This window comes from Pelmatolapia mariae, linkage group LG16_19 (assembly GCF_036321145.2).
Source record: "Pelmatolapia mariae isolate MD_Pm_ZW linkage group LG16_19, Pm_UMD_F_2, whole genome shotgun sequence".
NCBI lineage: Eukaryota > Metazoa > Chordata > Actinopteri > Cichliformes > Cichlidae > Pelmatolapia > Pelmatolapia mariae.
The window spans coordinates 42,492,416-42,505,739 of NC_086241.1; the positions used below are offsets into that span (position 1 = coordinate 42,492,416).

Sequence of the window (13,324 nt, forward strand, 5' to 3'; positions counted from 1 at the left end):
TATCTGACATAAAGTCAGTCTTTATTTTTTGAGTCTCTGTAATGAAAGTGTGCAGCATTCAACACCTGAAGCAGCCGCAACAGCATTTTGCTGCTTACTCACTGACACTCCACTGTAATAATTATAGTACCATAATCATGGTCTTATATAATAGCATATGTTGTTGGGGGGGGGCTCAGAGCAGTTTTTTTCCCCCTTTATTTCTTTAACTATATTTTGTTGGTAATGATTTTCAGGAGTAAGTTAAGTATTAAGTATTATTTAAGTATTATTGTAGGGTCTACCTTAAAATATAAAGCGCCTTGAGGCGACTGTTGTTGTGATTTGGCGCTGTAGAAATAAAATTTAATTGACTACTAGAATTTAAAATTGCTGCAAATAATTAATTAAAGATGAAAGATTTTAAGACATACCTGGTAATACACTTCAATTGTTTATGGGTTTAGTTTTATTGTTATTATTATTATTATTATTATGGTTTATTTATTTATTTATTTTAATATTATTATCCTGTATGCTGCATGATAGTTTCCGTTGCAGTTGCTTTGTATTTTCCCTGCACGTGGTCAAGTACACGTTCACTGTTTACTTCCGTTAGGGAGGGGAGGAGGCAGTGAGCGCGAGGGCTACATGCAGCTCACGTAGTACTTAATGGCGACGGGCACGCCCAGTGCGTGGGCACGTTACCGAACCACTGCTGCTCCTTTAACTTTAACTAACTGGCATTGTGGCAACTTTACTGCGTGATATTTAGTGTTGCTGACAACAAGGTGAATGATTTGTGTGGAGTTTGTGCTGCCGTGGTTTCTTGTTGTGGCACATTGTTTTTTGTGTACCGCTTGTTTTGTGTGGGAATTCAAATGAAAATGATTCGACACGCGAATCGTCACGTGATGTAAGAGGAGGCCATAAAAGAGAAACGCAGTGGGGAAGTCACGAAGCCTCACCTCTCCCCCACACAGTGGACATCACATCCAGCACGTCTCTCACCCCTCGCACATTCACTCCCCGATCTCTACTGTAAAGCTAGAGGAATGCCACCGGAAGTAGGCCGACATTCCTGTAAAATAAAGCTATAAAACTATCGTAATTCTCAAGAATCAATTGTCAATTCAGCGGAATTCGTCTTATTGAAGGCTAAATGTCGAATCAATATCAGAATTAGTGCATTTGATTTAAAAGTTAGCCTTGTGTTTTATAGTTAAGCATCATGACGAATTTCAATACAGTTGAATTTCATCAGAATGCTTAGTGTATATATAATGTGACAGATTAGTTTGAACTATTACTGAGCTTAGAATATTTAACATTTTACGTGACAAATCACTTGTACAAAAATTATTTGTTAAAATTTCTTTTGATCATATTATTGATTCGTTTTCAGCAATTAATGAGAAATGCTCTATAGCAGCCTGTTTAGTCTCATACTGAAATATTTTAGTCCCACGCTGAAGGTTTATTCTTTCAGATCTTTATCATTTTATTTTTTCTGGAACTGATGTTCCAGACATCCTTGTAATAACTAAAAATGTTGTTAGACAATTGATAGGGGGAACATAGCAATCCCCTCGACCATCGTTAAAAATTAACACGCCAAGAGGCAAAAGGTTTGTCAGGCAGTGCGACACTTATTGTGAAATCCGTTACCGGATGTGGTGTACTTGTACAGTCGCTTGATCGCCTGTGTCGTGGGCAGAATAAGAGCCGGATGATAAACGCAGGACTTCAGAGGTATTCCGTGAACTCTGTCAGCTCGGTGCTTGACTGTTGGACTTCAGCAGGACTGAATTCAGACGGTCACAGAAACAGAGCTGACGGCGAAACGGGCGTCCCGCTCTCTGTTTGTCGAATCAATCATTTTACAGCCAAAACTTTGAACCTGCGACTCGTTTCTTTTTGTACGTTTTTTTAAACTTCCAAGATTACCTCAACCGTTAAAATGCCTTTCATTGAACACTTATCGGACACGGAATTGGAGCGTTTGGCTCTTGAGCAGGTCGTCCCGGCCCTGCAGGAATACGGCTTCTACTACGTGGACGGACTCCTCGGCGAGCTGGCCGGGGGCGCGGTGCTGGATCAGGTGAAAGACATGCACCGCTCTGGAGTCCTGCAGGACGGCCGGCTGGCCGGATCCGTCCCGGCAGTCCACCGGAGGAGCATCCGTGGAGACAAGATCGCCTGGGTGAGCGGATCGGAACGCGGCTGCGAGGCCATCAACTTCTTGCTCAACCTGATCGATAAGCTGATCTCCTTTTGCTCCGGGAGGCTGGGAAACAAAGCGATTCGGGAAAGATCCCAGGTAAGCGAAACCGCCTGGTGGCGCGATCCTGGTTTACAGCCATCGTGACGATTCAGAAAAACAAGCTAATAAAGGGCCAAAATGTGCCAGTATTTGATCGGGAGCGACCAAACAGGAGACGCAGAGGACCAGAGTTGACAAAACTGAGGAAAGCAAAATACGAACCGATCTTTAAACACGATCAGACTAGCTTCCATGAGTAGTTTGTCGTCGAATGTTTGAAAACCAAAAAGCCCAAATAAAGCAGTTTATTCAGAGTTAAAGTGAGTAAAACCCCGAAATAAGCATCTAACATTTCACAGACAAGACCATACATAAGATATGTACTTTTTAAAAGGGTACACTGTTTCAAGCCGACTTTAGTAAACTCATTTTAGTTAAGTAACAAATTCTTTAACTATTTTTTAAATATAATTTATTTGTGATTTAGACCGTAAAGACTTTCCAACTTGCTTCGTGTAGTTTTCACCATCAACAAACTCCAGTCAGCAGTTAAAAATAAACTTCGCGTGTCTGGAACTCACAGGTGGGGTTTGTGCTGAAGCTGTGCGCTGGTTTGGACTGCAGCTGGTTATAAGTGATGCTGAGATCAGGAGATGCTGTTTATCTCAGGCCTTCCATCCTTCATTTAACAGCTTGGCTCATCACACACTCCTCACATGCTCTCCTCCTCTAGCTGCTCAGTGGAAAGGTGCATCATGCTTAGAAGTAAACACACCAATGCTATTGCACAAAAACATGGCATGCTGTGACAGTGGTTTTAATATTGGTATTTATTACAGCGAATTGTTAGTTGTCAAAAAGGCAGATGTGAGCTCAAGTGGACTCTACATAACTCCGGTCTGTTTTAATCACTAGGCACTGACTGGCGCTCTGCTTTTTTTCCTCTATCCTTTTCTTTCTTTCTGTTGTGCTTGGACGTTCTTCTTTTTCTCAGTAACTTGTTGGCCTTTTGGCAGTAGTTCAGTAACTGACCAATTCTGGGCCCTGAGCCAGTGTTTCAGAAACCAGAACACGGTGCAGGAAGGGCAGGGAATTTACGAGATCAGGTCAGGTCCGCTGGGTGTTCTCCGCTGCTCAGTGATGATTAATGGCGTGAAGATTACGGTTCCGTCGTAGGAGTACCATTCTCAGCTTTTACATGTATTGTCTCTACCTATTAACCTGAACAGAAACCTGTGGGCATTGACCCAGAATGAGCCTCCACATAATAATGACAATATTGTATTTACTAGCAGTATATAAACTGCTGAATTGACATAAAATAATGTCTATGCAGTACAATGCAGTTCAAAGTAGATCTAAAGTTTTATTAATGTGTTAACAACTATAACTCTACAACTCTCAGACAGATAATGAACAGCAGTATTGTAGGAATAATAATGCAAGTAGGTTGTGAAGACTGAAGGCTGAAACTAAGGCGCCCTTAAGTGAGATGGTGTAGATACAACGCACTGTTTCGTGTGCACAGCAGCTAGAGAAAATCTTTATTTTATCTAATTTGTTTTACTTTTACTGGAGAATTTTTAGATTTTGTGATGTACTTGGCACTGAGAGAAGACCCCATCCATGTAAAAACAAGGTTATTAAGCTGTGTCCTTTTAGCTAACAGTAGTGTTAAAATTAGTCAGTAAACAGTTAGTTAGTGTAGTTTGTGTGACTAATGTCACACTTTGGCACAGTATAATAAAATATTCAAGGGCCTACATTAAATGTATTATTTTATTATAGGATGTATATTTTTCATACATTTCCATAAAAATGGCCGGAGGTGGAATTTAACTGATCAAAATACATTTACTTCCATTTCATATCGCTTTGTACCTAAAATACTACATCTGAGAGACAAACATACTGAAACCACTATATTTGAATGAAAGGTTTAGTTACTTTTGTTTAAGGGCAATATTAATAATAATGTTAGAAAACTAAATAAAATTGTGATCATTTTGTGTGTTTCGGGTGAAAATAAGGGTAAACTGACTGTTCACCCTTTACTGGGTGAGAAAATCTTGTTGTATCATAAGTGTGTGGGGGGGAAACACACACTTATCTTCAAGGACATTTTGTTGCTGATACTTGCTTTAAATATAGGTAGCAAATATTTAGGAATTGGTTTAAATTTTTCTATAGTTGAGGGACTGGTAGAAAACAGCTCACCCATTAAGCTGGTGCTCCAGACTCCAGTTTCTCTTCCCTTTTCTCACACATTGATGAATTTGTCCCAGAGGATCATCAGCAGTGGAAAACCTCTATCCCATCACCTCTCCTTTGAAGCACCAAAGAAGTTTTGCATCAGTGGGTTTCTCAGTCTCCCCTGACTCTAGACATTTGCAGTCCTAAGACAAATTAAGACGGTAGTATTCATTACCTGTAACATTGCCACAGTCTGTGTAAGATTAAATTAAAATTTTAAGCTGCTTTTTGTTTTAAAGGCTTTTAGACTCCTGGACCTGAGCCGCAATAAGTAATGTTATGTTAGTAATGTAATGTTAGTAATGTAATTTTATACAGATGGAAAAATATGTTAGATAAATGATATCAAAAGCCTGCAACAACTAGTCAGCTAATTTTTTGAAATAACAACATCAAGTCAGTGTTTGATGGATGCCAGACTGTGTCTGTGTCCTTTTCTGTGAGATCAGCATCACTTGGGCTCGAATGACCCTGACCTTAACTTTAAAACTAAGCCTAACTCTCAAAAAGTTCTTGTTAAAGTTTTAAATCCCAAAGCAAGGAGCGACCAAACTTGTCTTAAATTTTCAAAAATGTCCTCATAAAGACATTGTTCCTCGGAAAGTCAGACACAGCAGAACAGATACACGCCCATTCGTGTGAGTGGGCGTGAAGGTATGCACATGTAGCAGTGGACATTCTCACGTACACATTCAATTCTTCCTTCACTCCTCCTCAACACACACTAAAGCTCACTCACTCACATACAGTATCCTCATTACACACACACACCCACGCATTCACGTGCTGCAGTGTACAGTAAGCTCTTATCACATGTTTGTGTGTGTATGTGTTATCAGATAGAACTTCTTGTGAAAACGGGTCAGCCTGGTTACAACAGACACACAGAGTTACTGTATGTGGAGATGATGCAGGAGAATAAACAGCAGGATTTGTCTTTTGTGTGGAGGACACAAAAAACCTTTAATAATAGTTTGAAATACAATTCTGATTATGGTACAAGCAGCTGGACATAATTTAAAATCAAAGATTGCACCCAAAGTAGTAGACAAACCCAACTCCAAGCATTGCTTGACACCAGTCTGTTAGGTGGTTGAAGCCAAACAGTCTGTGAGGCATTAAAAAGGTCTTAAAACCTCTTGGATTGGGTTTGCTAAAAGTTGCAGAATCACTGCTGTTGGATGTCGGTGGTGCTGCAGACACGCTGTAGCCTCACGCGCCACACGTAGCTTTGTCATTAAACCATCAGCTGGCTGGAAACCTGCCAAACAACCGCACAGACATCACCACACCTCCACAACATCTCCCCGTGCCCCTCTCCTCCCCCCTCTCTGCATCTCCCTCTGCTAGAGAGATAAGATAAAGTTGAATTGAAAAACAGTTCTAAGGCGTTTTGTTTTCAACCCTTTTCCTCTCACAGTGTATCATTTCGTCTCCGCTCAGCCCCCCTCCTGTGTCACTGCGCTTTTTTTTTCTTTTTTTTCCTTTTTCCTCATTCTACAGGAACTCACTTGTACGATGACGGTAATGATGATGAAGCCTGTGTGTGTGCGTGCGTGCGGCGTGTAAACAAACTTGCGTGATTTCTCCACTTCCCCTCAGAGCGAGCCTGTGGAGCAGGTCAGCCGCTCGTTATCAGCGCTAGGGGTTTGCCGTCACTGGCAGCCAGGGAGGCCTGAAACTACGTGCACGTTTGGAGTCCCTCGCACACACTGACGGGGGCTTGACTTCTGCACCCACCCACCATCCCGATCCCCTTCTCATGAAAAGCAATAGAGAGGGGCGTTTCACAGCGAGAGCGCCCAAAAGGGAAGGGGTGTGGCGTCTACATGGTTGCATGCGACGGGTGTATAAACACAGACATCAGGTGGTACATGTTGACGTCAGTAAGGTTACTAAAGGTGCGCTGCTGTTGTCGTTGATGTATCGAGGGAATGGTCTATTGGATCGGGGGTTAATCTACACTGTGACCTTCCTGTATAAACTGGCATGTGTGTTGATAATCGTAAAGGAAAGGAAGTGAACAGGATGTTCGCTTCCATGAGATTCTATGGAGCGTGCAAAGGTGTAGAAGGCCTTTGCACGCATGTGTTTGACAATAAGGGGGTTTCACAATAAAATCCCATCAGAGAAAAAGGGGCAAGCACGTTGACGGTGTGACTGCTGCCGTTTTGCCTCTATAATTTTCTGTTATAGAGGTTCCGTGAATAAATGCAAATCACGCTCATGTCTTGGACATGTGCGTACATTGAGCTACAGGCATTGGTCGAGGGGCTTGCGTGCAGTCTGTGTGTAATCATCGGGGTCAGGTGACGACGTTGACGTCAGAGAGATGGTAAAGATAACACGCTTTGACATAAATCAGTGCTGCTGATGTTTGTTTTGGCGCGTTTAAGGAACATGTGTTTTTAACAAGCATCAATCTTCTCTAACATCATTTTCCTTCTTTTTTTTTTTCTTTAATTTGTAAAGTAGGGTCCACATTCTGGAAAAAATGATTGATTTTTCAGTGCCAAATGGTGAAACATGGAAACTTGCACAAAACTTTAATAAAACTTTTCATATTTTTTTCTGTTTTGGAAAAAATTAAAGGGGCAGGTGTGTTTTACTGCAAGCCTAAGTAAATAATAATATCAGTCTGTGAAATGCTAGATGTAGCTGTTTAGCTGCAGTGGGCAGTCTGAGCAGATCTAACCTGAGTAGCACAGAATCAGCTGTTTGTGACCACTGGGTTTTGTTTCATCGGCAAGGATCACAGTTTGTGCTTTGTTTACTGTTGACTCTGAGACACAGTCTCATGTCTCATAGTCTCGTCTCTTACTCTGAGCTTATCAGACACTTCCTGCTGGGGTTATGAGGTCGCAGCGCTGCAGGCAGGGGATGCAGGGAACCCCCCCTAGCTCCCACCTCCCATGTCCTGTTTGGAAAAGGTTTCCATTTTAACTGAAATGAACTTGTTTTCTGTGAATATTTATTGTATTTTAAATTTTTTTTTTAATTATTTTATTTTTATTTATTGCTTCGAGGAAGCAATTAATTATGAGGACTGTAGTCAAAGCACTGGTTTGTAAGAACTAGTATTCTAGTTTTAGTATTTCTTTCATTTTAAACATGTAAAAAGAAATGGCTCATTTTTAAAAAATAGTGGAACAAATAGATGATGGGGCCAAAATCTCAGTGACGTCAGGATTCCTGGTTGTGTTGGGAAATCTGTCGGTCTTTGCAAAACTATTATGGCCTCTTATCAATACTGTAACCACAAGTGCGGCTGTTCCAATTTCCTCCCAATACTGACTGACAGCACGTACGTGCACACACACATATGTACACATACATGTGTACGTGCGAATCGGTGTGTAGGCATGCAACCACAACAAGCACATCTGGACACGAGAAATATTAGCAAATAACCACCACACACACACCCACATTGGTGCACACACATAGAGGAAGTATGTGTAATTGTGTCTGCATAACTGATTTTCAACACGGCAGCTTTTATTTGGAAGATTATATCAGCCATTGTACTCATTCAGCATTACTTGTTTTTATATTATGTTATTATATTTCCAAAACAAGCCACAGGAAATGATCATTTTATTACATCAAATTGTGCTAAACTAAAAGAACAGTCTAGTACATTTTTATTTCCTGTTATCCCTGTTAACACTACAATTTTATTCCTGATATTTTAGTATTTTTACTATTTATCAGTTCCTTCCATTATACTCCAGTTTCAGAACTTCACTTCTTTTCTTTTCTTTCTTGATTGATGTGTTGATGGTTTGATTTGTGAAAAATTTGGAAAAATATGAGCAGCAGTTGTGACAGCTCTCAAGTTTACAAAGCCTCAGTTAAATTCTACTGATGAGAACCACAATTATGAATAATTACAATATCGGTGGTAACAAAAATAAAAAGTAACCAAGTAATAACTAATCAATTCTGTTTGTATGTGCTGTTTTCCATTGTGTTTCGTAATTAAATCTGTGAAGCAAAAAGTTTATTTATCTGTGTAATGTAGTCAAATAATAAAAACACATGAGAAAAAAAATAGCAGTTAATGTTAGCACTTTCTATGATGTCTGAGCTCGTGGTGAAGTGCATTAAAGCAGCAGGGTTTTGTGGTAGTAGTGACACAGGAGTACTCTAATTATTTCTGCTTGTGCGTGTCTGTTTAGGCTATGGTGGCGTGTTACCCAGGAAATGGGGCGGGTTATGTCAAGCACGTGGACAATCCCAACTGTGATGGACGCTGCATCACCTGCATCTACTACCTCAACAAGAACTGGAATGCCAAGGTGCTTATTACACTTTGTTCATTTATTCATTTATCTAACCCTCTTTTCAGTTTTTCGTGTTTGATCACCATCTCTAATCTTTTTTATGATTTCAAGTCTGATTGTGAGCTGAGTGAATAGTGAAGTTTCTGACTTTGATCTCTGATGATATCAGTATGAAATGTTTTTTTGCTTCCTTTGACTTGATAAAATCAGAGGAAGTGATCGCGACTGTTTTGAATTAAGATGTGAATATTTGTACATTATTGGTTTCTGTCTGGGGACAGGAGTGAATAGAAATGAGAGAAAAAGAACTTCCACTAAATTGTCTTTCCTGCTGTTGTTTATCAGGAGCATGGCGGCATCCTCAGGATCTTTCCAGAAGGGAAGTCGTACGTGGCAGACATCAAGCCACTTTTTGATAGGCTGCTCTTCTTTTGGTCAGACCGCAGGAACCCACATGAAGTGCAGCCTTCCTATACCACCAGGTAACCTGCCAACCAACCCATCAGTACCCCAATTCATGAGGCAGCTTCTCCTGTAACTACTACAGACATGATGCAATCCTCACTTTGCATATGACTTGGACCATCTGCCTTTGTTGGCATTTGTTAGATGTGTTGTAATTTTCCTTAAATATGACAAATTAATTAGCAAAAACATAACCCTTATTAACACACACTGGTCGTTACAGACAGCAATGGCAACCACTGAAGACACTATTCTTGCCGTTTGTGTTTCAGGTACGCCATTACAGTTTGGTATTTCGACTCTGAGGAGCGAGCCGAGGCCAAGAGACGCTTCAGAGACCTCACAGGTACGAACGAACCCTGGAGAAAGCACAGTTCATTTCCACGGCAAATGCTTTTAAATTATACCTTGAGACAGAATTTCATTTCTGAATGTCTTTGTTTTTTCTGTTTCAGCATCAAAGGCGCAGCAGGGCGGTAGCTCCAGCAGCTCCAGCTGATCATGAGGAGGTGTCACCACCTAGTGTTCAACCTCCAAACTGCAGGAGAGGGCGGCAGGGTTCCTTCTGGTTGTCGAAGCTTCTGGAAAAGCTGAAAGAAAAGTTGAAAAACAAACAAAAAAAACGTTTTCACCCTGTCCTGATCTAAGGAGGGACGTTTCTGACCTGCCTGCATTTCTGCTGCTGCTCCTGCTGCTGCTATAACCCGAGGCACTTTGGGCGACCTGCACCTGTTCTGGACATTCCCTGCTTTTCATGATGTTTCTGTAATACGCAGCTGATTTCGTCTGAGTGGAGAGAAAAAACTGTAGACTGTACTTTTTCTTTTCTTTTTTTTTGTAAATTTTCTTTTAAAGCCTCGCCTTCAGATGAGAGGAGGAGGAGAGTTTGCCGACAGCTTTCGGGGTTTACAGAGAGACATGATGTTTTTAAACCACTGTGACGGAAGTTTCACACTTAAATGTGTGCTTAAGAAGGAGGAGCACAGAACTGTTGCTTAAACTACAGAAGAAGAATTGTTTACCAGTAGATGATGCCTCGATATCCACCGACCAATGAGGGCTGAACTTGAAAAAGATGAAAATACATATTTCAAATTTCAGATCTTATTAGGAGAAACTTTTGAAAAAACTTCGTATATTTTATTGTGAACAACCAAAAGGAAAAAAAGAGCTTGCTAGAAGCAACTCTATATTGAAATACTGAGTCATTAAGGGAGATTTCTTTTTTAAAAAAAAACTCCATTAGCATTAAATCAATTATTTATTTTAAATTCAACAATTTATTAAATCACTAATAGTTTTATTACCCGAGAACTTAGATGTAAATGTTTCCACTTAATATATCATACAGTGCATCGCTGGAGTGCCAATTTTGGGAAGAGCACTTTGCCGCGATGATATGAAACGTTTGTGGAAAATAGCTGTGTCATCTAATCCAGAAAAGTAAAACAAATAGTTTAATTGGTTACTTTTCCAAACAGCTATTCCTTGTAGCTTCAACCAAGCTTCCAATTGGAAACTAGCGTGTGCTGCAAATCACCTAGTAAATGGTTTTGTAGGTTCAGCTAAGCTGCTGGCCTCAGACAAAATGCTCTTAAAGGGGACCCATTCTGCTCATTCTCACTCTGTATTTTTATTCTTGAACTCTTAAATGAGCAACGTCGTACGATTCACAGTTCAAAATAATGCCTACTTACCGTATCCTGCTTAGTTCATGAAAATGATTTCCTTCCTTGACATACTGAATAACATAAAATATGTTAGTGTGATAGAAAAGAAGGAAAAGCAAAAAGGTCCCCTTTAAGGTCAAGTTTGCAATTAATGGGAATGAATTGTTCATTGAAGTTTACCATATGATCTCTTATATTGCACTACCTTCCATCATCATATGTGAAAGGTTTTACTTTCCAACACAATTCTACTGAGATTTGATAAATGACGTATATTTTATAGTAAAATGTGTTAAATATCCACAATTGCAGATTTTTTTTTTCATACCCTTCTCGGAATGCTTCTGTGTATTAGTGACCTTTGTTGGCTGAGAAATAGAAAAACTTTAAGTGTGATTCACAAATAGTCTTCCGTAAATTATTTTGACAAAACGCTCCATTTACTCCGGTCCCCGTGAGTTCGGTCCCTGAATCGAAAAACGGATGTCTGTGTCTGGTGCACGCGCCGTCCTCTGCTGACGGAGAAGGACGATGAGGAGACAGATTCCACTGATACAGCAGATTTGACGGGGAGCGTGTGAAGCGGCTGTCAAAGAGACTGTACATATGAGAGGATGAATAATTGATGTTCCGTTCAAACAGCCCTTCTGAGACGTTATTGAGCTCGAGTCGCTGTCCTGAAACAATAACGCTCACCGCCAACTTACACCACCTTTAAAACTGATCTGTCATCTTCGCTGCAGCGGGAGTGGGACAACCCCCCCCACTTGGGCTCTCTGCTGGTATTACTGCATTCTTTGGTGGAAGAGTTAAGTCTTGTACACAATCTGAATGTTCTGTAAAGTGTCACATGATATTTACAAATGTGTTGAATACAACTTCGGTTTAAAAAAACAGACTGTGGTGTTTGACTTTATTTATGGCTTTATGGTTTATTTAACCATTCATATCACCGGTACAGCTGAGCAATTAGGGTTTATTTACAAGTAAAATAAATGGTTCAATTATCAACTCTTATATGAATTCAAGGGGTGCTCCAGTACAATTCACTGATCAGGTATAACATGAGCACTGACAGGTGAAGTGAATAACACTGATATTTCTTCATGATAGCAACTGTTAGTGAGTGGGCTATATCAGCGATCAAGTGAACATGTAGGTCCCAAAGTTCATGAGAAGCAGGAAAAACGGGCCAAATTGTGATGTGACTAGATGGGTTAGAGCATCTCCAAAACTGCAGTTCTTATGGGAGTTTCCTGGTCTGCAGTGGTCAGTATCTATCAAAATGGTCCAAGGAAGAAAGAGTGGTGAGCCAGTGACAGGGTCATCACTGGCCAAGTCTCACTGATGCACACAGGGAGTAACTGTGACAAGCTAATGTAGCTCAAATTGCCAAAAAAGTTGATGCTGGTTTAAAAATTACTGATAGCTCAATTGATATGTGTGGGAATACACAGTGCATTCCAGTTTGCAAATGGGGCTGCATAACTGCAGACCTCCCAGGGTGCCCATGCTGACCTGCATCTACCACCAAAACCACCACCAATGTGTGTGTGAGCATCAGAACTGGACAACAGAGCAATGGTAGAAGGTAGTCTGGTGTGGTCTAAGGAGCTTGGAAAGAAAAGTGTTTGGAGAAGCTTCTTCAGTTCTAAGAGCAACTGGTGGAGAGTCCCAGATTTTAAGCCCTATCCTCCCAACTAGGAAGGATCCGAAAGACAAACACAACAATATTGTCATCCCCTATGTAGCCGGTTTATCAGAAAAACTCAGGAGAGTCTTCTCCAAGCACGACATCCCAGTGTACTTCAGACCCAGCCACACACTCAGACAAAAACCGGTTCATCCCAAAGCCCAAAGAAAAAACTCCTAAACACAAACTTTTTTTTTTCACCTATCCCGTTTGGTTCTTTTGCCATCAGAATTAAAGGCAAAGAAAGATGCCCAACAGATTTACTTTACCAAATGGACCATCCCGGCCTTGCAGTATTGGTCTATTTGATTCACCTTTGCTTTTATTGTTTAATTTATTTTATTTTCACTTGCTACACATGGGACAGACATGACTGGGGGAAAGAAAAGGGAGAAAGAAAGAGGGAAAGAAAAACAGCAGGTAAGAGGAACGGTGATAAAGGGAAAAAAAAACAAAAACCAACAAAACAAACAGACAAAAAATACATATATCAATCACCTGGATCACCTGTTGAGAAAGAAAAAAGAGAAAACAAGCAAAAAAAAAGAGCAATATAATAAACAACATCATCGCAATGACCTATGTGAATATAACAGTAAATACTAAATATTGAATATTATTGTGCAGCACGTAGGATCGACAGCACACAGTGTGCTTTGACGTAGGAGCCAAAAAGGGTGTAGTTTGTGTGTGTGAGCACCCGTGTGTTCACCTG

General features: G+C 40.5%; 1 protein-coding gene across 1 annotated transcript; it reads left to right on the forward strand.

The window, feature by feature from the left end:
- The first annotated feature begins 1,709 nt into the window (after positions 1-1,709).
- On the forward strand, positions 1,710-11,792 carry egln3 (egl-9 family hypoxia-inducible factor 3). Its single transcript, XM_063498050.1, has 5 exons — positions 1,710-2,299; positions 8,677-8,796; positions 9,127-9,263; positions 9,519-9,592; positions 9,702-11,792. The coding sequence occupies exons 1-5, from the start codon at positions 1,940-1,942 to the stop codon at positions 9,743-9,745; spliced, it is 735 nt and encodes a 244-aa protein (XP_063354120.1). The 5' UTR covers positions 1,710-1,939; the 3' UTR covers positions 9,746-11,792.
- The last annotated feature ends 1,532 nt before the right edge of the window (positions 11,793-13,324 follow it).